This window comes from Marmota monax, unplaced genomic scaffold (assembly GCF_021218885.2).
Source record: "Marmota monax isolate L192 unplaced genomic scaffold, Marmota_monax_Labrador192_F-V1.1 WCK01_AAM20220418_F8-fsc00008, whole genome shotgun sequence".
NCBI lineage: Eukaryota > Metazoa > Chordata > Mammalia > Rodentia > Sciuridae > Marmota > Marmota monax.
Window position 1 is genome coordinate 16,759,985 of NW_026694432.1, and position 24,451 is coordinate 16,784,435.

The 24,451-nt window shown below is 50.7% G+C and overlaps 1 protein-coding gene across 2 annotated transcripts; it reads left to right on the plus strand.

Moving 5' to 3' along the window:
• Positions 1 to 640: 640 nt before the first annotated feature.
• On the plus strand, positions 641 to 24,451 carry Spocd1 (SPOC domain containing 1). 2 transcript variants are annotated; one of them, XM_046469075.2, is made up of 15 exons: positions 641 to 700; positions 1,248 to 2,583; positions 15,265 to 15,441; positions 15,692 to 15,817; positions 15,928 to 15,985; positions 16,205 to 16,295; positions 16,985 to 17,144; positions 17,241 to 17,357; positions 18,525 to 18,650; positions 20,963 to 21,074; positions 21,273 to 21,423; positions 21,698 to 21,854; positions 22,316 to 22,405; positions 22,661 to 22,847; positions 23,658 to 24,451. In XM_046469075.2, exons 2-15 carry the CDS (start codon positions 1,285 to 1,287, stop codon positions 24,317 to 24,319), a joined length of 3,513 nt encoding a protein of 1,170 aa, XP_046325031.1. In that variant the 5' UTR covers positions 641 to 700; positions 1,248 to 1,284; the 3' UTR covers positions 24,320 to 24,451. The 2 variants fall into 2 exon arrangements, with proteins under 2 accessions (XP_046325031.1, XP_058426930.1); XM_058570947.1 differs by having other exon boundaries at positions 21,719 to 21,854.

Below are 24,451 nucleotides of genomic sequence, written 5' to 3' on the forward strand. Positions count from 1 at the left end.
CGTGCAACCACACAGACCCCTTCAGTTATTAAACAACCAGACAATCAGGGGAAATGTTTACTGGGCGGTTCTAAGCATTGTCTTAACAGCTACCGAAATTTCAGGTTTTGCAGGTAACATAGAAACCTAACAATACCTCCTTTACATTTTAACTCAGACCTTGCAGCTTAGAAACTTTTACAACACCCGGTCTTTTACCCTTTAACTTTTACGCTTTAACTTCAATTTCTTTTACCCTTACAAAAACAATATCCAAGGTTTAAAAAAGTTTGTTCCCTAAGGTTGGACTTGAATGTGCACATTGCTAGCTACATAAATTATATTTGAAATAATAATAATATTAGAATAAATAATTAAGCAAAAAAATCTAGGTCTGATTTTTATATTCCCCCAGGGGCTCAGGCACTGTCACTCCGTCAACACCAAACGATCGGGTTTAAACTCAGTAGGCGTGTGAAGCCATTCAACGCCTGGTACCCCTGGCGCATGCGCCCGTCAACCCTGCCCTGGAGGATTGGCGCCTCCTCCGGGAAGCCCTCAAGAGGAAGGGCGCGCCCTCTGCTGGGGCGGCAACGCCAGCACCCCCAGCAGAGCCGTCTTTTGCGCCTCACCAAGGTCTCCGCCCCCAGCCTGCTCCAAGGCGGGGCTCTCCCACTTCACGTGACCCTGGTTGGGGGTGTAGCTGGAGGAGGGGGAACAGGTGAGAACGGCTGGACCTGTTGGGCCAGGGTTCAGTGGACGGTGGGGGACTGTCCAAGTCAGGCCTGGGAAACCGGCTGGGGGCCGTCAGAATGGGACGGAAGGAAGCGCTGGGGAGGGGTGATGGGTATGAACCCTGCTCTGTCTGCGCCGAGTGGGGTGATTTAAAGCTGGGCGTTTGGTTTGGGAGGGAATGCCGGCTCTTTGCTTCCTTAGGCGAATCTGCCAGGGCGAAATGAAATGGTGCATATGAGCCATTAATAGCTATAGATATTACTATCTCCCGCTTAAACAGAGGTGTAAGCCCCCAGAGAGGGCGAGGCCAAGGCTGCTGTAGCAGCTCCCGTGGGAGGCAGCCTCTCCCCCCCCCCCACCCCCACCCAGGGCACCCGAGTCCAGCTGATCCCTGGAGGGTTCCCCTCCAGACCTTGGAGTGGGCCGGACCTGGAAAGGAGGCTACCAACCAGGTTCCCATAGGCCTGGTGCCCTGAGTGGGCGGGCAGGTCCGGCCCTCCTTGAGGTGGTCTCCCTTCTCTGTCTCCACACAGGCCCTGGTCTTCCTTTGGCCCTGCCAGGTGAACAGATATGTCACAGGTGGGGGATGCAGAGGGCTCCAGTCCAGAGGATCCTGTTCTCCATCCCCAACACAGATGTGAGGACCTCCAGAAGGACATAGCAGGAACCATCCTCATGCCAGACCTAAAATCAGAGGCCCAGGTTTGGGCTTGGAGCAGGAAGAGGGGCCTCATGGAGGGGTCCCATCCAGGTGCCAGCTCCCAGGCTGGAGGTGCTTCTGAGGCAAGCTTGGAGGTTTTGGAGCTGCCAGCTTTGGAGCAGGGCCAAGATTCCAGGCCTGGCCCCAGGCTCCACGTGCAGCTGCCCCCAGGGCCTGCTCAGGGGAGTGCTCAGCTCCCCCAGAGGCTCCAGGTTTCCCTGCATGACATCTTACATACCAGATACCTCAGGGATCTCTGTAGCACGTCACCAGGTCTCCCGAAGAGAGCACAGGTGGGCAGAGAGAGGCTGACAGGAGCCAAAGGGGCCAGCAGCCCCAGGCCCAGGGAGGTGGGAGATGAAGACATGTGCTCTCCAGGGTGTGATGGGAGAAACCCCACACTCAACAAAGAGGCACCCCCTGGAAGGGGCCTTCCATCCTCACCAGGCCCTATGAGGTCACGAAGAAAAAGCCGGAAGTGTAGGGCCTTTTCCAAAGGTAGGAAAGGGGCTGATGGCTTCTTGTGGCTTGATCAGAGCCCTGGTGGGAACAGCCAGTCTGTGGGAGGCTCCCCCCAAGGTGCTGACCTGGAGTCCTTGGGGGGCCCCTGCAGGCCTCCCTCTCCCAAGGATGCTGGGCCTAGAGATCCAGTTGGGAGTTGGGTTGCGCGAGCCTCAGGGGCAGAGGAGTGTGAACACTTGCCTGCTGCTGGGTACCAGGCTCAGCCTGGCAGCCCCCACGGCTCTGTTGGGTTCCCAGTGCCCTTTGGAGAAGAGTCCCTCAGGCCCACTGCACAGGACCTTCTGCTGAACCCTGTGCTGTGTCTGGAAGTGCCAGGAGGGGCTTCCACAGAGCAGCAGGAAGCAGAGCCCCTGCTGGGGGTTGGCACTGAGAACCAGGAGGAGCTGGAGGCCAAGGCCCAGCCAGCACCCGGGGAGAGGCTAGGGTGGGAACTCGCTGCCCCTGCCGATGCCTGTTCCAGCTCCCCAGAGAGCCTGGACATCTTCGGCTCCTCCCTGGAGTCCGCCACCATAGGCCCCCTCGAAGGGCAGAGAAGGCTAAGGAGAGGTCCTGCATTCGGTGCCCAGGAGCACAGCACAGATACACACTCAGACCACCCCTGCCAGGATGAGCCAGAGGAAGCCAGCCCGGGAGGCTGCCCCAGACTGGTAAGTTGAATCTAAAAATTTGAAACAGGAAGGGCCAGGCCACCTCTTTACACGATGCTTGGCGGTAGAATTCAATAGGGCGAAGCTAGATGGGCTCTTTTTTTTTTTTTTAATTTTTTAGATGTTGATGGACATTTATTTATTTATATGAAGTGCTGAGACTTGAACCCAGTGCCTCACACATGCTAGGCAAGTGCTCTACCACTGAGCCACAACCCCAGCCCCTAGATGGAGTCCTAATGAACATTCTCTCTCACTCTTATGTAAGCTGAGGCCTGCCAGAGTCGGAAAAGAGGAAATGAATTACCCTACTGAATTCTTGGAGGGGTCCTAATCATCTGGAGCCAAGAAGTCCTGGGTTCAAATCTTGCCTCTGACCTTTCCTAGCTGACTGACCTTGTGATATTTTTTTTTAATCTAAGTTCCTCCATCTGTAAAAAGGAAATACTAACACCAGCTAAATAGAGTTCTTTGCAGGATTAAATGAAATTTTATGATGTAAAATAATGAACCTAGCACAGCATAAGGTACAAGGTAAACAATGTAATTCATGTTAACATTTGCTTTTCCTTTAGTGTGGACAGTAGCCCTAGAAGACAAGCATTAGCTTTAGATGACTGGATGGGGAAACTGAGGCTCAGAGAGGTTAACAAAATTGTCCAGGCTCACACAGCTGTGGAGTCGGTACCCAGCCATGTTCCCTAAAATCATTGCTTCCCTTTCTGTAGTTTTCCCACTTACACTAATTTTGTTAGTAATTCACAGCTAACATGTATGTACACCAAAAATGGAAGGTATTTTTTTAGTGACTATTTCCCACACAGTTGAAGTTTCCACATTTATTGTACTTGCATATTAACACACTAGATGTTTTTGATATAATCTTCCTGTGAAACCCAGAGAGATAAGGTAACAGATCCAAGGTCACCCAGCTGGTCAGTGACAGCCAGGGCACAAATCAGGCTGTCTTGAGAGCTTGCTGCTCATGAATCCTCCACATCATAGCACAGTGGTCCTCACATCTAGGTGGGCTAGCATGTGCGGGGTACTGTGCTAAGCACTTCATCTTCAATCTTTTAACAGTCCCTCAGGGTAGATGCTATTGACTTCTACCCATTTCACTGATGCGGATGCTGAGGCTTCAAGGGGTAAAATGACAGCCTCGTCAAGGACGGAGAGCCAAGTCGTAGCCCTGGGATAGGAACCAGTGATCTGCCTGTTTGTTTATTGCCATTTGTACCATGGTTACATTAGGAATGTCTTCATATCGTCTTGGTAAACATCACTTCAAAACATTTATCTTTAATTCTCAAAGTGATGTGTATTCATCTTAGAAAATACAGAAGAAATAAAAGTCACCCATAATGCCAACGTTTAGCACCAACTCCTGAAGGCATTTTGGGTATCGATCTTTTCCCTGTGAGTAGATGTCTTTTCTTTACCTGGGATTGTGATCATATTTATCAAATTTTATAATTTTATTTATTTATTGTGAATGCCTCCTGGGCTCATTGCCCATCATCCAGGGATAATGCCTGTCACACCCTGTGCCCTTCCAGTGTCTTTCCTGGGAACGTCTGTGCAGATGTGAACATCTCTACCTTTTCACCTGAGTGGGCTCGGGCTCTGCCCTCTGTGTTGCTCTAGGGCTTGAACTTGGCTTTGTAGGCTCCGTGGTAGATTAAGCTCTTTCCAAGTTGGTGCACATTGTTCTGCTGAATTTTTTTGCTTTTCCTGAACCCTGCATCATAGTTGTCTTAGACAGCTTTGTCACAGTCCCAGGCGCTGTCAGGATGAGGCGCTGGGCTGGGACTTCCTTTTCTCATTTCCAGCCGCTGTGGCGTAGCAGGCAAGGGGCTGGCATTCCGTCCTGGCTTTGTCTATCTGGTGACCTAGGCCAGTGCCTTCACCTTTCTGAGCCCAATTTCCTCATCTGCAAAACGTGGCTATTAAAAGCACTTACCCCGTGGGGTGGTGGCGAGGAGTACACGAGATGACACATGTTTGGCTTTTAACACGGCGCTGGGTACAAGAAAAATGCTTAAAAGGTTACCTGTGGTTGACAGGTGCGGTTTTGTCCTGTTGTAAGTGATGCTGGGGCGGACATCCTGGTACACCTGGCTCCTCCCCACTCCAGATGATTTATCTGGACCAGATGTCCAGACTTGGGATTCCTGGGTCTGCAGCATTTTTTTGTGGGTGGGGGGGGCTTGTTGAGGCGTGGCAGTAGAGCCAGGTTCCTGCCTCGCTCGACTGGAAACAGCCCACGGCTGCTCCCTTCCCTGGGCCCCATCCTTGACTCTGCGGTACAGCCCATCATCCCACAGCTTCCCAAACATCCCGTTGCCATGGTGACCGGTGCCAGCTGCAGGAGAAGAATGAGGCTGGGCTGTGACAGGGACGGGCGGGTGGTGAAGGACAGGGCTAATGGGGTGTGGGCAGGGGTGGGCTCAGTGCCCAGCTGGTCTGGAGCCCCCTTTTAGGGCCCCAGCTCCTTCTCCTGGAGGCTGCCTGGCTGGAGGCAGGGACAGACAGATGGGTTCAAGGTCAGGCTCTGCCTCTTAGGACAGGGTGACCTCCGACAAGAGATGTCTCTTTCTAAATCAGAGTTGCATCCTCTGTGAAATGAGGAGCATCCCGTGGGCCCCAAAGCTGCAAGAGAGGTGGCCCGTGTGTCTTCAACTGGCAGAAAATAGAGACTTTTGGAGGGGGGATAGGAGAGGATCTGGAAGCCGTTGTTTTGTCTATCTTGAGCCCCACAGGGGATAGGAGGGGACATGGGGAGGGCAGCTCTGTCAGTGCCCTGAGCTCTGCCTTCATTCTGCCCACCACGACCAGGGGACACACAGCTCCTCTGGCCCCAGGCAGATTCCTGGGCACCAGGTTCACTGTCTGCACCTGCATGGTGTCAAGAGGCTGGTGAGGGAGGAGCCAGTGGTTGCAGCGGGTGGGAAGCCTAAGAATAGCTCTTTTGGCTGGGGGTGTAGCTCAGTGATGAGCTGCTCAGGGAGCATGCGGGAGGCCCCAGGTTCCATCCCTAACACGGGGAGGGGGGCAGGGGGAGAAGAAATAGAAATAGAATAGCTGTTTTTGTTAGAGTGCTTACTATAGGCTAGGAGCTTCCCCTGTGTCATCTCAGGTCATCCTCATGAGCGCTTGCAAAGTTAGTGTTATCCCTCACGTTGCTGATCAAGAAAATGGGCATTCAGAGGTTGGCGACTCACTCAGGGTCCCTTGGAGAGTAACAGGTGAAGCCGGGCATTGAACCCAGGCCGTACCATAGCAGAGTCTGGGCCCTCAGCCAGGCTGCCAAAGCCCCAGCTGGGGGGGGGGTTGGATGTGTAACAGCCTCCTGCTGAACAAAGAGGAGGCCTCCTCTGCAGACTCCACAGTCTAGTGAGAGACAAGCAAGTAACCAGAGTTTAACTACAAACTGAAGCCCAGAGGACTGTTCAGCAGGTAGAGCAGGTAGGAAGGGCGGGGCAGGAAGAGGGCAGTGCATGTGCAAAGGTACCGAGACAGGAGGCAGCATGGAGCGGGGCGGTGGGTGCGTTAGGGCCAAGCTGGGAAGAGTGAGGTGAGAGATCAGTGAAGAAAACATTGAATGGAACAGGAGACACTGAAGTGTGGTCACGTGTCAGGAGGAGGGCCCTCTCCAAGGCAGGAGCCAAGGAACCCTATCAGCATTAATGTTTATAGAGAGGTTGCCGTGTTCTGGGCACAGTTTAAAGATTCTTGAATAATGATCACAATCCTTGCGTCAATGCTATGAGGTAGACAATGGTATTATCCCCATTTTACTGATGAGAAAACTGAGGCACACCAAGGTTAACTTTCCCAAGATCACACAGATCCTAAGTATTGACAGCAGGTATCCCATTGCATGAATATGCCTCCATTTATTTGTTGACTCCATATGGAAGGGTGGGTTCTTTGCAGGGCTTTTTGCTATCACACATGGTGCTGTTTGAACGGTTTGGTGTGTTTCTTGGCATATATGAGCAAGAGTAGCTCCAGGGAACATTCTATGGAGTGGAATTTCTAGGTTATAAGATACACATGTCTTCACCGGGCACAGTGGCACACTCCTGTAATCCCAGCGGTTTAGGAGGCTGAGGCAGGAGGATCGCAAGTTCAAAGCCAACCTCAGCAACTTAGCAAGGCCCTAAGCAACTCAATGAGACCCTGTCTCTAAATAAATAGGGCTGGGGATGTGGCTCAGTGGTTGAGTGTCCCTGGGTTCCATGCCTGGTACCAAAAAAAAAGATACACATGTCTTCAACTTTACTTAAGCAGTGCCAAATATCTCTCAAAGTGATTGAAATGTTTTATATCCCACCAGCATATATAAATGTGTCAGTGATTTCACATCTTCACCAACACTATTGATATTTTCAGATATTTATTATTATTATCAAAGTAGAGATTGCTACAATATCTCAGTGTTGTTTTAATTTTCATTTCTCTATTACTAAGGAGAATCTTGTGCATTTTAACCATTCCTGCGAAGTCTTTTGCCAAAAATAATATTTTTTTTTGTTGTTTAGCTTTTCCTTATTGGTTTGTAGGAGTTGTTTATATGTTCTGCATACACTACTCCTTTTCAATTATATGTTATGCAAAGTTCACGGAGAGTATGGCACATACTTTTACTTTCCTTATATGTCTGTTGGTGAGCAGGAGTTCTTGATTATTTTTATTGTGGTAAAATACACATAATGTAAATTTTACCATTTTAACAATTTTTAAGTGTTCAGTTCATATTGTTGAACAACCATCATCATCATCCCTCTCCAGAACATTTCCTTCATCCCAAACTGAAACTCTGAACCCATTAAACAATAGTTCTGTTTGTAATTCCAGCAACTCGGGAGGCTGAGGCAGGACGATTGTGAGAAAGCCTCAGCAACTTAGGCTCTAAGAAGCTTAGTGAACTCCTGTCTCTGAATATAATATAAAAAGGGGCTGGGAATATGGCTCAGTGGTTAAGTGCCTCTGAGTTCAATCTCCGGTATCAAAAAGAAAAACAGAAATAATTCCCCATTCTTGATTCTCCCTAGCACCTGGCAACCATTGTTTTACTTTTTGCCTTTGTGAATTTGATAACTCTGAATACCTCAGGTGGTGGAATCATGCAGTTATTCTTTTGTGACTGGCTTATTTCACTTAGCATAATATACCACATTTTATTTATTCATTCATCTTTCAGTGGACATTTAGATTGTTTCCACCTTTTGGCTGTTGTGAATAGTGCTGCTACGTACATTAGTGGGCAGATATCTGTCTGCATTCCTGCCTTCAAGTCTTCTTTTGTATATTCACTCAGAAGTCTGGGGGAATTCTTATTATTGCAAATATCCAAATTTATGAATTTATTCATTCTCCTTCTTCCCTTCCTTTCTTTCTTTTTTTGAAGAAATGAGATTTTTGTCCTGTAGTTTTATTGCATCTCTGTGGCTTAGTTAAACATGGTCCTCTGTAAATTGGTTGAATCTAGAGGTTTGATTAGAATTGGATTCTGTTGTGAGCTTTGTGGGTGGTAGTGTATTCTTTCCCTTGGAAGGCCCATCATGTCTGTTTTTTTTTTGATGCTTTCATAAAATGATAACTTTAAAAAAACTGCAATTTCTAGCTGTTGCTGGCATATAAAAATTATAATTGATTTTCGCTTATTGATTTTGTATCCAGAAATCTTGCTGAACTCTTACTAATTCATATAATTTGTCTATTAGGATTTTTTGTTGAGTTTTCCAGACAGACAATCATGTGTCGACAGATGACAGTTTTTGTTATTTTCTTTCCAGTTCTTCACGTCTGCCCCTCCCTGTCCTCACTTGTGCTGTACAAGACCACAGTGTGACATTGAATAGAAAAGGGTGGTGATAGCAGGGACCCTGGATCAGTTTTAGATTTTTCTTTTTTCTTTTGGAGGGGTACTGGGGATTGAACTCAGGGGCACTCAACCACTGAACCATATCCCCAGCACTATTGTATATTTTATTTAGAGACAAGGTCTCACTGAGTTGCTTAATGCCTTGCTTTTGCTGAGGCTGGCTTTGAACTTATGATCTTCCTGCCTCAGCCTCTTGAGCCACAGGGATTATAGGCGTGCACTATGCACCCGGCTTCAGACACCCCTTTTTGGCAGGTACCAGGGATTGAACTCAGGGGCACTCACTGAGCCTCACCCCCAGTCCTATTTTCTATTTTATTTAGAGACAAAGTCTCACTGAGTTGCTTAGTGCCTCACTATTGCTGAGGCTGGCTTTGAACTTTCGATCCTTCTGCCTCAGCCTCCCCAGCCACTGGATTATAGGTGTGTGCCACTGTGCCTGGGCAGACCCTCCTTTTTTAAAAAATATTTATTTTTTAGGTGTAGGTGGACACAACACAATGCCTTTATTTTATGTGGTGCTGAGAATCGAACCCGGGTCCCGCCCGTGCTAGGCGAGCGCTCTACCGCTGAGCCACAATTCCAGCCCCAGACCCTCCTTTTTAACATAAACTTCCCCCCATATTTTTAATTGGTGCCTTGTAATTCTACAAAATGGTGGAATGCCTTGTTACATATTTGTACGTGTACATGATATACAATAGAATTTGGCCATGGTCATTCCACCCGAATTTCCCCTTTCCCTCCTGTCCTCCCTCCCCCTGGTCCCTTTCCTCTACTCTGCTGATGTCCCTTTGATTTTTCCCGAGATTCCCCCCACCTTTCTTTGCCTTGTTCCTCACCAGCTTCCACATTTAAGAGAAAACATATGACCCTTGAATTTCTGAGTTTGGTTTATTTCACTTAACATCCTGTTCTCAGGATCCATTCATTTTCCTATAAATAATATAATTTTATTCTTTTTTAAAATTGTTTTTGTAGTTGTAGATGGACAGAATGCTTTTAGTTTTTATTTGTTAATTTTTTTTTTTAATGTGGTGCTGAGGATCGAACCCAGTGCCTCACGCATACTAGGCAAGCGCTTTTCTGCTGAGCTACGGCCCCAGCCCAAATTTCATTCTTCTTGATGGCTGAATAAAACTCCATTGTGTATGCATACTGCCGCAGTCCGGCTGCAGCAAAATAACCGGGGGGTGACGAACAACTTGTGTACGTTGATACAGCAGGAGTAGGAGCCGTTTATTGCAGGACAGGAGCAGTATTTATACATTCCACACAGCTTATCTAATTAGCATAAACTAGATACAGCAGTCAACCAATCAGGAATCTTCACACTTAATGGCTCGCTTTTGTTACTTCTCAAACCACTCCCTCTGGCATTTTGCCAGGCACCATCCAGACTTGTTTACCAACTCTAACATTCCCCTGGCAAAATGCCAGGTGTTATTTTGACTTATTTACAGACTCTAACAGCATACAACATTTTCTTCATTCATTTATTGATGGACATGTGGGCTGATTCCACAGTTTGGCTATTGTGCTGCTATAAACATGGGGATGTGTGTATCACTCTAGTGTGATGACCTTAATTCTTTAGGATAAATCCCAAGGCATGGATAGCTGGGTCCTATGGTGGTTCCATGCCTCATCTTTTGAGGATCCTCCATACTGATTTCCATCGTGGTTGTACTAATTTACAATCCCACCAACAGTGTCACAGAGTCCCTTTGTCTCCACATCCTCTCCAGCATTTATTGTTTTGTATTCGTGATGACTGCCATTCTGACTGGTGTGAGATGAAATCTCATTGTAGTTTTGATTTGAATTTCCCTAATTGTTAAAGATGCTGAACATTTGTCTGCATGTATTCGTTGGCCATTTGTAATTCTTCTTTTGAGAAGTGCCTCTTTAGTCCATTTGCCTATTTATTAACTGGGTTATTTGTCTTTTTGGTGTTAAGTTTTTGAGATCCTTATGTATCCTAGGTATTAATCCTCTGTCAAAAGGGTAACTAGCAAGGATTTTCTCCCATTCTGAAGGTTCTTTCGTCACATTCTTAATTGTTTCCTTTGCTGTGCAGAAGCTTTTTATTTTTTTCCCCCAGGGTTAAGGACCAAACTCAGGGCCTTGCAAGTGCCCTGCCACTGAGCTAAATCCCCAACCCCGAGAAGCCTTTTTTTTTTTTTTTTTTGTACCAGGAATTGAACCCAGGTGTGCTTGATCACTGGGCCACATCCCCATCCCTTTATATTTTATTTAGAGACAGGATCTTGCAAAGTTGCCTAAGGCCTTGCTACATTGCTGAGGCTGGCTTTGAACTTGCAATCCTCCTGCCTCAGCCTCCCAAGCTACTGGGATTACAGTCATGCACACCATGCCTGGCCCCCAGAAGCCTTTTAGTTTGATACCATCCCTTTTATTAATTCTTGCATTATTCCTGCGATTTAGGAGTCCTATTGAGAAGGTCATTGCCTGTACCTATAGGCGGGAGTGCTGACCCTGTGTTTTCTTCTAGGAGTTGCCTAGTTTCTGGTCTGATTCCCAGGTCTTTGATCCATTCCAGGTTGACTTTGTACAGGGCCATAAGGGTCTCGTCTCATTCTTCTACATTTATTTCTACCGTCCTGTTTAGAATTTCTCATTCCTATACTTGCCCCCTTTTAGATGGATTATTTCCCTTGCTCGTTTTTTATCTTTAATTTAGAATTTTTCTTCGTCCTGTTGATGTTCTCTCAGAAGTTCTCTCAGCCTGAATGCCTGACTTAGCAAAGCGTAAAAGTAGTTACAGTCTTCCTCCTCTGAAGTAGGGAAGGATCTTGGAATGCTTTCATTCTGAGCACGCACCTTCCCAATTTGTGTGTTATTGTTATCCAGTAAATTGGTCTTATCCTATTTTTTAAATACAACAAATCACACACTGTTATTATAGTTTCATGCAATGTTTGTTTAGATTTAACAACATATTTATCATTTTCTTTGCTCAGAATTCTTCATTGCATCTCAGCTTTTCTGAGTGGGATAATTTTTCTTTCCTTCTCCCTCCATGCTTTATTATTTTGTTTATTGAGTAAAATAAAATGATCAAGAAAACCAACTGTCTTTGTTTTCTCTACAATATCTTTATCTCATCCTCATTCTCATCTGATTTTACAATTGACAGTTTTCTGGTTTGGATTGGTTCTGGGGTTTGAATTCAGGGCTCCTCTACCACTGAGCTACATCCCTAGTCCTATTATTTTTTTTAATTTTGAGACAAGGTCTCCCTAAGTTTCTGAGGTTGGTCTCGAACTTGCTACCCTCCTTCCTTAGCCTCCCGAGTCACCAGGATTTCGAGGTGCTCTACCTTAGCTGGTGACACTTATTTTCTTTTAGCACATTGAAAATAATTTTCTAGCCGGGCACAGTGGTGCATGCCTGTAATCCCAGTGACTAGAGAGGCTGAGACAAGAGGATCACAAGTTCAAGGCCAGCCTCAGCAACTTAGGCCCTAAGCAATTTAGTGAGACCCTGTCTCAAAAGAAGAAAACAAAAAGGGTTGGGAATGCTGCTCAGTGGTAAAGTGCCCCTGGGTTCAATCCCCAGTACCAAGAAAGAAAGAAAGAACATTCTACTAGGTTTTGCCTTTCATTATGACGATTGAGGAATTAGCTGTTAGTTAATTTCCAATCTTTTTCTACCTACAGTGTCTTTTAGTGAGTGGCATTAATAGCACAGTGGCCTGTGGAATTGGACTGCCTGGATTTAATCCTGATCTTTGGTTTGCCAGCTGTGTGACCTTGGACAAGCTAATCATTTCAAGCCTCAATTTCCTCTTCTGTCAAATGAGGGCAATAATCATACTAGTACCTCATAGGGTCATAGTGAGAATGTAAAGTGCTTACCGCAGGAGTAGCATATTTGATATGCCCTTACAATACTAGCTATAATTTTTTTCTCTTGGTGCTTTTAGGATCACATTATCACTGGTGTTGATGTGTCTAGGTATGGATTTTATTTTTCCTGTTTGAAATTCACCAAACTCCTTTTTAAAAAATTATTTTTTGGTACTGGGGCTTGAACTCAGGGGCACTCAACTACAGAGCCACATCTCCAGCACTTTTTTGTATATTATTTAGACACAGGATCTTGCTGAGTTACTTAGGCCTCACTAAGTTGCTGAGGCTGGCCTCAAACTTGGGATCCTCCTGCCTCAGCCTCCCAAGCCCCTGTGATTACAGGTGTACGCCCCTAAGCCAGGCCTGCATCACTTCTTTAAATTTATCTTTAAGCTGGGCACAGGGACACATGCCTGTAATCCCAGCCACTTGGGAGGCTGAGGCAAGAGGATCACAAGTTTAAGGCCAGCCTGGGCAAATTATATATCCTCAAAATAAAAAATAAAAAATTGGGGGATAGAGATTAGTGGTAAAGCACCCCTGGGTTCAATCTTCAGTACCCAAAAGAACAACGTTTACCTTCAAGTGTGCCAGTTTGTTTCAGCTGTGTCTAATATGCTATGAAACCTATACATGGAGTTTTTAATTTTAATTTTGCCTATATTCCTTATTTCCAGAAATTGCATTTGGTTCTCAACCAGATTTGCCTTTTAAATATCTCTACACCTACTCGGCCTTCTCCCTTCACTCATATGCGAGGCTCTTCTTTTATTTCTTTACACATATTATACATAGTATTTTGTATTCTGGTCCCATACGTCCGGCCTCGGGGACCTTCACGCCTCCCACCCTGCTGCCTGCCGTTCTCGGCCTCAGTACTGGCTGAAGGACCCTCGAGACCAGGGCCGGCCAAAGGCTCGGAGCTATGAAGAGCTGGTCTTAATATCTTCCCGGCTCCTTTTCCCAGGTGTACCCTGTTTTCTATTTTTTCCTTCCTCTTTCTCAATTACTCTTTTAAAAAGCTGATTCATTCCCACGTTTTAAAAACACCACCAAAAAAGTGACCCGCCTCCCTCTGAGCACCCAGCCCCTGCCCTGCCAGCAGCCCAGGTTATGGGCCCTTTTGGTACTTCTGGAGATAATTTATGTACATTCAAGCGCATACAAACTTAAAAATTCATTCTCTCTGAGACACAAATGATAGCACACTACGCATATTGTTTTGCACTTGCTTTTTAATAAAAAATATGTTTCTGATTATAAAAGAAATACATGCTCATTTTGAATAATATAAATATCCAAGTGTAGACACATAGAAAGTGAAAGTCCCTCTGGAATTTCCTTCCCCAGAGATACATTCTGTTATGCATCTATAAATATATATTTACATAAAGGGGCTTATGCAACCAATATTGTTCTGTAACCTGTTTTTTTTTTTTTCTTGTTCTCCCAATAACACCATGATATCTTTCCATGAATCTTTCTGCATCTCCACGAAGCCCAGCAGTTAAGTGTTGGGGCTTTGGGATCAGAATTAAACTCCAATACAGCTCGCCAGCTTAGTAGCTATGGGACTTTTCAGGGCCCCTCTGAGCCTCAGTCTCCACATCTGTGAAATGGTAGGATAAAGGTAGTACACCCTGCCTCGTGCTGTTCAGAGACCTTAATAAGACTGTGTGGGATGAGCTTCCTCCAGGGCCCGCTACTTTGTAAGCCCTGGTAAAAGGTCATTTTTATTGTGACTTCCTCATCTCTTTGGCCACACAGAATTTATGGTGTAATATGTTACCATGTATTCACTCTTCCCCCTTTAATTGGATTGTGCCCGACTTTATTTTGTTATAAATGTCAACCTGGTGAACATCGCATACCCTTTCAGAAAGAACATCTTACAGTGAATTCCCTGCCAAGGGGTCATCACTGGGTTCTTTGGATTCTGATCTCTGCATCCTCTCTCTCTCCAAGGAGGAAGTGAAAATGCCCCATGGGGTGAAGCTTGTATCTTATGTAGGTTTTTGTTTTTACGCTTTTCTTATTGACCTTTTTCTTCCCTGTTTCAGTGTGGCGGGGTGGGTGGGTCGTGGGTGGGTCCTCCCCCAGGGGTGATCCTCCTCCAGCTATGATGCTGAAGCTTAGACTTCCAGTTTCTCCCTTGCAACCTGACCATTCCATGATAATCCAGTCAAGGATTAATTTTTAGGCACAACCTGCTTTCCAGAAAATTCCTGTGGTTTGCAATACATTTTAAAAAAATCAAAACACACTTAAAGTGGGATAAAAACCTAAAGAAAGCAAAGGAAAAGAGAAATAAAATATTAGAAGTCGCCACCCTCTACCAATTCTGGAAAGGCACAAACTTCTAGGCTCAAAGTTATCATTGAACTGCTTCCTGGTAGCCATAGCAAAAAGAGGAGCAGGATGGATTCCATAGTTCATTAGAACACCAAAAACTGTGTTGCATCTTGAAATGAAGGGGATTTCTCTCAAGAACAATAGCTGGGTGGTGGGCAGTCTTACAGAAGGGGAGATGGTTGCAAGTGGCTATTTCAAGGAGAAGCAAAAAACAAGTTAGTGGCCTCTGAAAGGGACATGTCCAAAGCTTTGACAGGAGGAGGTGGTGCGAGAACAGAACATGTGGCCCCTGAGGAGGTCATCTCTGGTCAGAAGGAGGTGAGAAGGTTCCTTGCTCAGGAGGGTGGGAGTGAGCACAGGCTCCTCTCCTGGGACAGGGGCCAGCCAGTCGGCAAACGTTTACTAAATCCTGCTAAATGCCAGGCCTTTTGCAGACATAGGGTAAACAGTGAGGACCGACATAGGCACGTCCCCTGTCCTCCTGGGGGACAGACATATGGCAATTGCAGGGGAGGCGGGCCCTCCGTCCAGGCTGGTTCTCAAGTTCTCCTCTCCCCGCAGCTCGGTTCTGGGGCGGTGATCCAGCTCTTGGGGGCCATCAGCCACGGCCAGGCTGGGGGACAGCAGCTGCTGAAGCTGGAGGCTCTAGAGGACTTCATGGAGGCTGGCTCGGCCTTGCCGGCCCAGAGGCCCAGAAGGAGGGAAAGGGCCCAAACCCGGGGTTCTGCTGGTCACCAGGTACAGAACAGGCTCTTCACGTGGTTGGTGTGGCTCAGTCACCTGACTTGGAGGTGTCACTGAGGCACAGAGGGATGGTGTGACTTCTCAGGACAGTAGCCAGGGGCCCCACCTGCCTGGCTGCCTGGGCTCTGTGTGTTCTTCCTCCAGAATCCGGGAGGTCGGTTGGAGGAGGGGGACTAGCGTGTTTGGAGACAGTGTCCTGTCAGGCCTTTGTCTCTGGCTGACCAGCATGTTCTGCTGCCCCCAGGTTGTCCATTCACCTCCTTTAGGAGGGACAGCACGTGACTCCGGAAGCCTCTCTGATCCCTTCCTCCCTCCAAGCCGCTGTTCTGGGCCCCTAAAGGATCCCTTCCCCAGGGCCGACTGTTCAGGGGTGAGTGTGCCTGCCTCTGCCACCTGGCCACCATGGAGAATGGGTGGCAGAGCATGGGGGGGCTGCAGGCACTGGGGAAAGCAGTGTCCCCTCCTCACCTCTCCCTACAGGGTGGCCTGACGGAGGCTGCAGATGGGGAACCTCTCCAGGAAAGGGCAGAGGACTCAGGTGAAGGGCCATGGAGGGTCCCAGCCCCAGCCCCTACTGGGACTCCTGCCTCCCATCAGCCTAGAGTCCTTCCCCTAGGGCGGGGGCTGCTGGCCACCAGGGCCCAGCTGTGGACAGGGGGCCTGGGTCCCTGAGGGAGGATGTTGTCCATCTGGGCTCCTGGGGCCTGCCCCGCCTCATGCCCTTGAGGGCTCCCAGGAGGCTCTCTCTCCCCCACAGCTGGACTTCAGCTTCAGCAGGAGATGACCCCCCAGGATCTCGTGGTTCGGGCTACTGTAGTGCGCGCCATGCAGGAGGCACTGTGGAGTCGGTAAGGCCTGGCCTCTGCTTCCCCAGGCTGCCGCGAACCCCCGGCCAAGCCGTGTTCTGAGGGCTTGTGTGTGTGACTAACCCCACTTGAGGGGGAGGTCACTGGCTCACCCGGCCAGCCTGCGGAGAGCCGAAATGTGAACCTGGGCATCTCTGGCTTCAAGGTCATGCTCTGCCCTTCAGCTATTGCAGCCCTCTGTGTCTGCTCTGGGCATCACCCACAGCAAATGCTTTCAGACACAATGAGAGGCTGTGCTGGAGCATCTGAGATGGGTGCCCAGGTGAGGCCAAAGCCCAGAGAGGGCAGGACTTTGTAGAGGCCACACAGCAAGTCAATGGAACATTCAGGGTCACTACTATCCTCTCCCCTTGGCTGATGCTTCACCCCCACCAGCCAAGTCCCTCCCTTCCCCACCTCCCCAGCTCCTTTGGCCAGGAACGGCCCAGGCTGAGGAATCTGGATTTGACTCTGGCTTTGCCATTGATCAGCCTGATCTCCTCTGAGCCTCAGCATCCTGTGGAAGGAGAACGGTCATATTTATTTGTTATGAAGTTGGGTAAGAATAGCCAGGCCCAGGTAGGGAGATGCCCGTGACGGAAGTGAGTTTCCCGCCACAGGTCTCCCCTGGGGCTAAGTGTGTGGATAACCCCATGGGCTCAGTGCCCAGGGCCCTTCTCTTGTCCCCACAGCCTACAGAAGTGTCCCGACCTGGTGCTGAGTGAGGAGGTGGTGGAGGGCATCGCTGAGGACATCGAGGCAGCCCTCTTTGACCTGACGCAAGACACCAGTTGCCGCTACAAGACCAAGTACCGCAGCCTGCTGTTCAACCTGCGGGACCCCAGGAACCAGGTGAGCGGGCTTTGACCTGGGCCCTCCGCCGGGGTGCCGAGCGCTGGCAGGATGCTCTCAGGATGGTTGGTGCAGCCTCTGCCCCCTGCCTTGCAGGACCTGTTTCTCAAAGTGGCTCATGGGGACGTCACCCCCCACAAACTGGTGCGGATGAACTCCATCCAGCTGGCCCCTCAGGAGCTGTCCCGCTGGCGGGACCAGGAGGAGAAACGGGTGAGCCGTGGAGCCAAGTCAGGAGAGGGCGGCCCAGGGATAGGAGAGGGTGAGAGGGACAAGGACAGGGACACAGACAGGGAAATGCAAGATGGGGAACAGGAACCAGGAAGCCATTGGAGAGGTCACACGGAGAGTCCGGGAGATCCTCCCAGGAGGAAAGCAGGAAGAGGCAGAGGTGAAAGGCACTGGGGACAGAGGGCTCTGTTGACAGGTGACACACTTGGATTTCTGTGCAGCTAGCTGTGTGAGGGTGGGACAGGGAGGACCAGGTGTAGTCTGCAGTCTGGAGTCCAGGGTGATCATTCATCCTCCAGGGGGAAAAGTTCACAGGAGTTCACTAGCCTAGGGGATGGGGTGGGGTCTGAGATGCTCTTCTGAAAGACCCTGGGCTGGTCAGAGCTCATAGCTGGAGTCCACTAGGTGAACCCACCCACTGTGGGCTGAGCTGCTGTCCAGGCATTGTGGGGTCCCGGGGCAGGACTGGCTCCATAATTTGTGGGGTTCAGTGCAACATGAAGATGTGGGGCCCTTTGCTCAAAAACTGTTAAGAGTTTCAAGGTGATAACAGCAAAGCTTCAGGCCAAGCGGGGACCCTGGGCGATTGCATGGTCCCACACCCTGCCAAGGGAGGACAGGACCCCTGTCTTCTGGGCTTTCAAGGAACCTTGCAGGTAGGATGACATTGATCAACAGTGACAACTACACCAGGTCAGGCTCTCTGCACATGATGTTTAATCCAGTGCTCTTATTGGAATCCCCAGAGAACAGGTAAACCAAGGTGTAGGGCAGCTCGGTGGTGGTCCAAGGCCACACTGCCTCGTGAATCTTTATTAACGGTCCAGCAGGGACTCAGCACCTGTGCTCTTTCTCTCCACCACAGCCTCCCCAGGGCAGTGAGAGGCAGAACTGACTGTGGGTGAAGTTGAAGTCTGGGAAGCCTTCCTGGAGGAGGCAGGATTAGCATGGAGGGTGAATGAATGAGTGGAATCTGGAGAGGCAGGACTGAGGGTGGTGGCTTTCCAGGTGAGGGGAGCCAAGGAGCCAATGTGGAGGCAGGGAGAGGCCTGGCTTGGAAGGGGAGCCACAGGAGAGGGCCCTTGAGGTGGGGAGGTGTGGCTGGGCCGTTGGTGGCTAGAGGCCCCTGACTGAGCTCATCCTCTTCAGGGCCTAGAGATCATTGAACAGCAACAGAAGGAGCCTCGTGGGCTTCCGGCCTCCAAGTTGACCCACAAGGGCGAGGTGGAGATCCCGAGGGATGTGGACCAGACGCTGACCCTGGAGGACCTGGTGGTAAGTTGGGGCCACTAGCTGTGTGGTCGAGAGCAAGTCACCTGTCTACTCTGAGGCCCGCCTTGTTCATTGTAAAGCAGGGACCGTGGTCCTGACTGCACAGGGTCCAGGTGGGCACGGTGAGACAGTGCCACCAGGCTGCTGTGTCCATGCTTTCTTGGTGCTGGTCTTCTTTCTTTTGGGCTCACTCCAAGGTGCCCAGGCGGGTGGCACCAAGGCCTAGCCACAGTCCGCCTCTGCCTTAGCCCTCCTGCTCAGGTCTGCGGCGGGGAGGCAGGAGGGCCACACTGCTCCGGCAGTGGTTTCCAGATGTCAGGGGCAGGGACATGCTCTACTTGGTGCGTTTGGAGATGCCCCAGGCAGGAAACCACCCATTGCTCAGGGTGGTCAGGCCAGAGAGCCTCCTGGAACTTGCCCTGGCATCTGGAGAGTCCAGAGTCTCAGTGCCTCTCATCGCTGGGGACTGGCTTTCCTGACAGGCACACCCCACGCCTTCCTGCCCCTGGCCTCCTCCATCTTGCACAGATCCGGCCCCAGGGGCTCAGCAGCTTCCAAATCTATTACCTGGGCACCTCAGCCTCCTGCAGCCGAAGAGAACTTCCCCTTGGCGCACATCAGTCACTCTCAGAAGAAGCCCACTGGCTTGGTTTGCTGTTCCCATGGGGTCACTTGTCCCCTGGCTCTAATCAGCTGTGTGTCCAGGAGAGAGAGCTTCAGGGCTTCAGGCCTCTTGACCATGACCATTCACTCAGCACATATGTACTGAGCACCTACTGGGTGCCAGGCTCTGGGGGAAATGGCAGTGAGCCTGACAAGCTGAACCCCCAGCACCCCACTTGTCACCCCCAATGCTCAGGCCAAGGAGAGCCACAGCCCAGGTGGAGAGGAGCCCTGGGAGATGGTGGCTGCTCCCCCACCAGAGCCCAGCCCTCAGAGTTGGGGACTGAGGGAGCCATGTGTCTGCAGAGGAGAAGGTGGGAAGACCCAGCGGGAGTCCTCAGTCCCCAGAGAGAGGCAGAGAGAGGGGAGGTGGTGGAGTAGGGAAGGGAAACCACACACAGTACACTGAGCTGTGCCCCTTTACAAACAGCACCTCACTCAACCTCGGACCTCGCAGTGACCTACGCGGTCTGTGCTATTCTGGGATGGAGAACCTGGAGCCATTGGCCTGAGGCCACCCGGTAGTGGTGGAGCCGAGGTTTGAACCTGGGCTGCCTTGCTCAAAACCCGAGCTTCAGCACTGCTCCCGAGGTGGCTATAAGATAAGGACAGAGTTTCAGAATCTTTTTTTTGTGTGTGTGCTGGGGATTGAACCCACTGAGCCACATCCCAGCCCTTTCTTATATTTTATGTAGACAGGGTCTAGACAAGTTGCAAGTTGTTTAGGACCTCACTAAGTTGCTGAGGCTGACTTTGAACTTGGGATCCTCCTGCCTCAGCCTCCCAAGTTGCTAGGATTACAGGCATGTGCCACTGTGCCTGGCAGTTCAGAATTTTCTTAAACCGTCCTAAAGCAACCTATTCTTTTTAGGTGTGTATTTTAAAGGGAACAATAATTCGGCAAGGGACATCAGGAGTCCATGGAACGCCAGGTGCAGTGGAGCACACCTGTAATTGCCGTGACTCAGGAGGCTGGGCAGGAGGATCTCAAGTTTGAGGCCAGCTTTAGCAGGTTAACAAGGCTCTATTTCAAAACAAAAAAATAAAAAGGGCTGGGGGTGTAGCTCAGTAGAAAAGCACTCTGAGTTCAACTCCTAGTACCAAAATATAAAAAAAATTAAAATGTAAAAAAAATTTAGAAGTCCATTGAAGGTGGCTCACTCTCCCTGATTCTGCCCTCTGTTTCTGAGACTGGATCTAAGAATATAAAATTTAGGAAAATACTTCTGCACAAAGATGTCCCCAGTGCTATTCAGAATAGTGCAAGCCAGCAAATGACCCAGACAGCAAGCAACAGAGGTGACGGGGACACTTCAGCCCACTGCATCGAGTGCTTCTGCTACAAAACGAGGATGTCAGGTTGAATGCTCCATCTCAGCTATTTGAACAAAGGGCCCAACCCCTATGTGTGGAAAAACTATGATAAAGGAATGAATGCCTGGAATATCATGAGTTGTATGTGTGGTAGGATGGGGAAGGATATTTCTTTTTTCAATATTTTTTTGTATTTTCAAATTTTTCTTTGAGTTCACAGTAATAAAAAAAATGAGAAAAGGAAAATAAACCGTCTCTCTGGGGCTCCCTGCCCATGGAGGGCCGCTGACTTCCCCAGCCACCTTTCCATTTGCCCCCTCTACTCCTGTGCCTTCCAGGGACCCGTGGTGTCTAGAGAATGCAGCCCCCTGGCCCTGCCCGCCCCCCTGGAGGACACCTCGGAGCAGCACCATCACCACTTCCTGGACCCCAACTGCCGCATCTGCACAGGTGGGGGTGGGTGGGGCACTGGGTGGGCTGGGGCTGGTGTGGGGATCAGCAGCAGGATGGCGACCTGGCGAGAAGGGGCAGAGTGGGGGTGCCTGTGCCCAGGTCACTGTGAAATGAACCTGGTGCAGCCGCAGCTCTCAAGCCCGGGTGGCCTCCTCTTCTGCCTGTGGTTTGAGCTCCTGCCTCTGCTGTTTGCAGACTGCGAGGCCTTGAGCGGGCTGCCAGGCTTCTCCAGAGCCACCAGAAACAGAGAAGACCAGGTCTCCCAGAGAGCTCCAAGCCCAGCTCCTGTGTCCTCTCCAGAGATGTCCCAAACCAGGGACACCCCTCTTACAGAGCCCCAGGACAGGTGTGTGGGAGCTGGGAGGAACAGGCTGGGAGGGAGAGGCACACCCAGCATGGACTTGTCTTCCTGTATGGTCTTGGGGCAAGTCTTCCTGCTCCATGAACCTCGGTTTTTCCACCTGTACAATGGAACTAATCATTCCAGCCTACTAGATTCCCCCTGCACGAGGCCACGCTGGGACCAATGTTCCAGTCCCTGCCTTGGTGACCCAGCACCCGCTCTGAAAAGGAAGGAGTTGCTGGGGTTCAGTTCCGATGACCTGCTCTGCCTGGCCCAGTCTGTTTGTCCCTCCCTCTAGGCCACAGATACCTCCTGGGCCCACAAAAGCCTTGCCCAGCCCCCCGCCCTGGGAGGGTGCTCTTGACATGTTCTCCATCAAGCGGTTCCGAGTGAAGGCCCAGCTGGTCTCAGGACACAGCTGTCGGCTGGCCCAGGTACTCCCGCTCTGCTGGCTGGTCCTCCCTCACACCGCCCTGCGGCTGCTCGCCTCCCTTTCCTTCCTTCATCCATCCGTTCTGTCACCCTTGCTAAAACAACACGGCATCCTCTCCGTGCCTGGCTGGGGCAAATGAGACCCCAGCCCCATCTCTACAGGGACACACAGGGTAAAGCACTCCCTGTGACCCCAGGCTTAAAGCAAAGGAGGGTTTTAGGAGGGATTGTCCAGTGACCCAGTGATCAGGGCGCGTGTTGGTGAGGGTGGGGAGGAGTTGTAAGAGATTGGCTGGGACAGGCTGTAGGCCTCCAGGGCAGGTAAGTCCTCTGGCAGCCCCTGAGGGTCCCCGTGTACTGCCTGTCCATCTTCTTCACCCCAGGCCCTTTGGGTGGCTGGGAATGAGTCTGCCTATGGGGGTGGGCAGTTGGGGGGGCTAACTGGCCTCCTCCCTGCCCCCAGGCTCTGCCTGAGGTGATCCGCTCAGCAAGCTGCATCCTGCCCAACGTTGTCTGGGACCTTCTGGCCAGCGTCTGCCCAGCTGAGGCCAAGGTGACTGCCCCTCTCGGTACCCCCACTTCTCCTGGTGCTTCACCCTCTTCCCAAGTTCCCTCCCGTCCTGCTTTGCTGCGGGAGCCTGCCCTGAGAAATTGGGTCTAGTTCCTGTGTGACTGGAGCCTCACCGAGTGACCCTCAGCAAGTCCCTCGGTCTCCTTCCCTGGGTTCCCAGAGACTTGGATGAGACCAGGGGCATCTGCAGGCCCAGGGGACAACTGCTCCTCAGCTGCTCTCCTTCTGTGACTGCAGGACATCTGTGTGGTCAGACTGTGTCCCCTTGGGGCTCGGGACACCCAGAATTGCCGCCTGCTGTATTCCTACCTCAACAACAAGCAGCGCCATGGCCTGGTGGCTGTGGCGCACGTGGAGGTGGTCCTGCTCCCGCTGCCCGCCTTCCAGCCCCTGCCCACCAGACTGCGCTCTCTGGGGGGCCCAGGTGAGTGCTCACTGCTCACACGGCACCTTGCCTCCCTCACAGAGGACCGACTTGTTGGTACCAGTACCTCTGTCTCAGGAGAGGCAGGCACATCTCAGAAGGGAACTCCAGACTTGAGCAGATGGGAAAGGAAAACAGCCCTCCCAGTTTGACAGATGAGGAGACCGAGGCAGTGAGAAGGCAAAGTGACCTGTCCAAAGTCAACAGCAGAGCTGGGCTTCCCATCCAGGCAGCCTGGTTCCAGGAAGTGGGCTCCTAAGTACCACCCTGCACTGCCTGTGCCGTTAGGTACCCCTGAGTAGAAGCTTCTGGGACAGCCACATTTGACTCAGGTACAGCAGGACAGAGGCAGGACCCACAGATAGCAGTCTGAAAACATCACTGAGGACAGGAGGAAGGGAGGGGTCCTTTTGCTGCAGCTGCGCTGGTCAAGTTTGGGTTCCATACAGGGATCAATCCACAGTGTGCCTCCAGGAAAGCCCCTGGGGAGGAGGGCTGGGGACTCAAGGGTTCCACTGTACCAGTTCCCTAGCAAAGTGTTTGAACTTGCTGGGCTTCATGTCCTGGGACAATGAGGTAGACTTTGAATTCACAGAGCCTTGAGGTCAAACATCCACGCCCCACCCTCAGGTGGACCTTGGTCAAGCCAAGACCAGCTCCTCCAAGACAGGCTCACCCTCCCATTTACTTTGTGGGGGGGGGGGCTCTTCTTGGGACCTCATCTCCAGATCTGCTGTAGCCACAGTGAAGCTTTGGGGGCTCCGTGTTGTCCCCTGCCAGGCCTTCCATAGCTCCCTATTCTTTTCCCAGGTCTGGAGGCTACTCACTCCAGTCTCTTGCTGGCTGTGCTGCTCCCCAAGAAAGGACTCCCAGACCCAGCTAAGTCCAGCCCTGTGTGCAGGAAGGTTCGCAAGATGGTCTCCTTCAACAGGAAAGTAGAGATGCGGTGCTACCAGCAAGAGGACAGGAGGCAAGATGTGCCCCTGAGAGGCTCCCCTCCCCCAGGGGGTTCCCTGCAGCAGAGCCAGGGCAAGGGTAGCCCACCTCCAAGGGGAGCCTGTGGTTGGCAGGGGTTTCCCAGAGGCAGGGGGAGGCTGCTGGCAGAGCCTGAAACCTGGCACGGTCCTGGGCGAGGGCAGAGGGCCCCAGCACCAGGATGGTTCCAGTCCCAACATCCCTTTTCAGTTATACCAACTGTCCGTGGCTTTGGCCATGGGCAGCACCTCCACAGGGCCTCCTGTCCCTACCAAGCCCTGCTCCAGCACCTTGAGTCCCTGGTTACTATGACTCACCAGCTCCAAGCCTCATTGTGGCCCCCAGGCCAGAACCCCCACCCCCCATCCTCTGTAGCATCTGCCCAGCCCCCTACAGCCCCAGGGATTCTTGGCTTCCTCTGCCAGCCCCCTGCAGTTCCAGAACCCCCTGGCCCAGGCCATGACCCCTCTTTGGGCCCTGTAGATGGATCTTTATGAATCAACAGGGATCTTGATTCCCTTACTCCAGACAGAGACAGGGTGGAGGAAGAAGAGGGTCAGCTCTCCCCACCTGTCTTGTTTGTTTCCTGTCCTGCAATCTGTTTGGTGTTGGATTTTGGTTCAATAAAG

Bases quoted from the DNA above. Each gene is read 5' to 3' on its own strand.
- Spocd1 (XM_046469075.2), top strand. From the start codon at position 1,285: ATGTCACAGGTGGGGGATGCAGAGGGCTCCAGTCCAGAGGATCCTGTT. The intron at 15,442-15,691 runs GTACAGAACAGG...TGCTGCCCCCAG, and splicing joins GGGGTTCTGCTGGTCACCAG to GTTGTCCATTCACCTCCTTT. The intron at 21,855-22,315 runs GTACTCCCGCTC...CCCTGCCCCCAG, and splicing joins ACAGCTGTCGGCTGGCCCAG to GCTCTGCCTGAGGTGATCCG.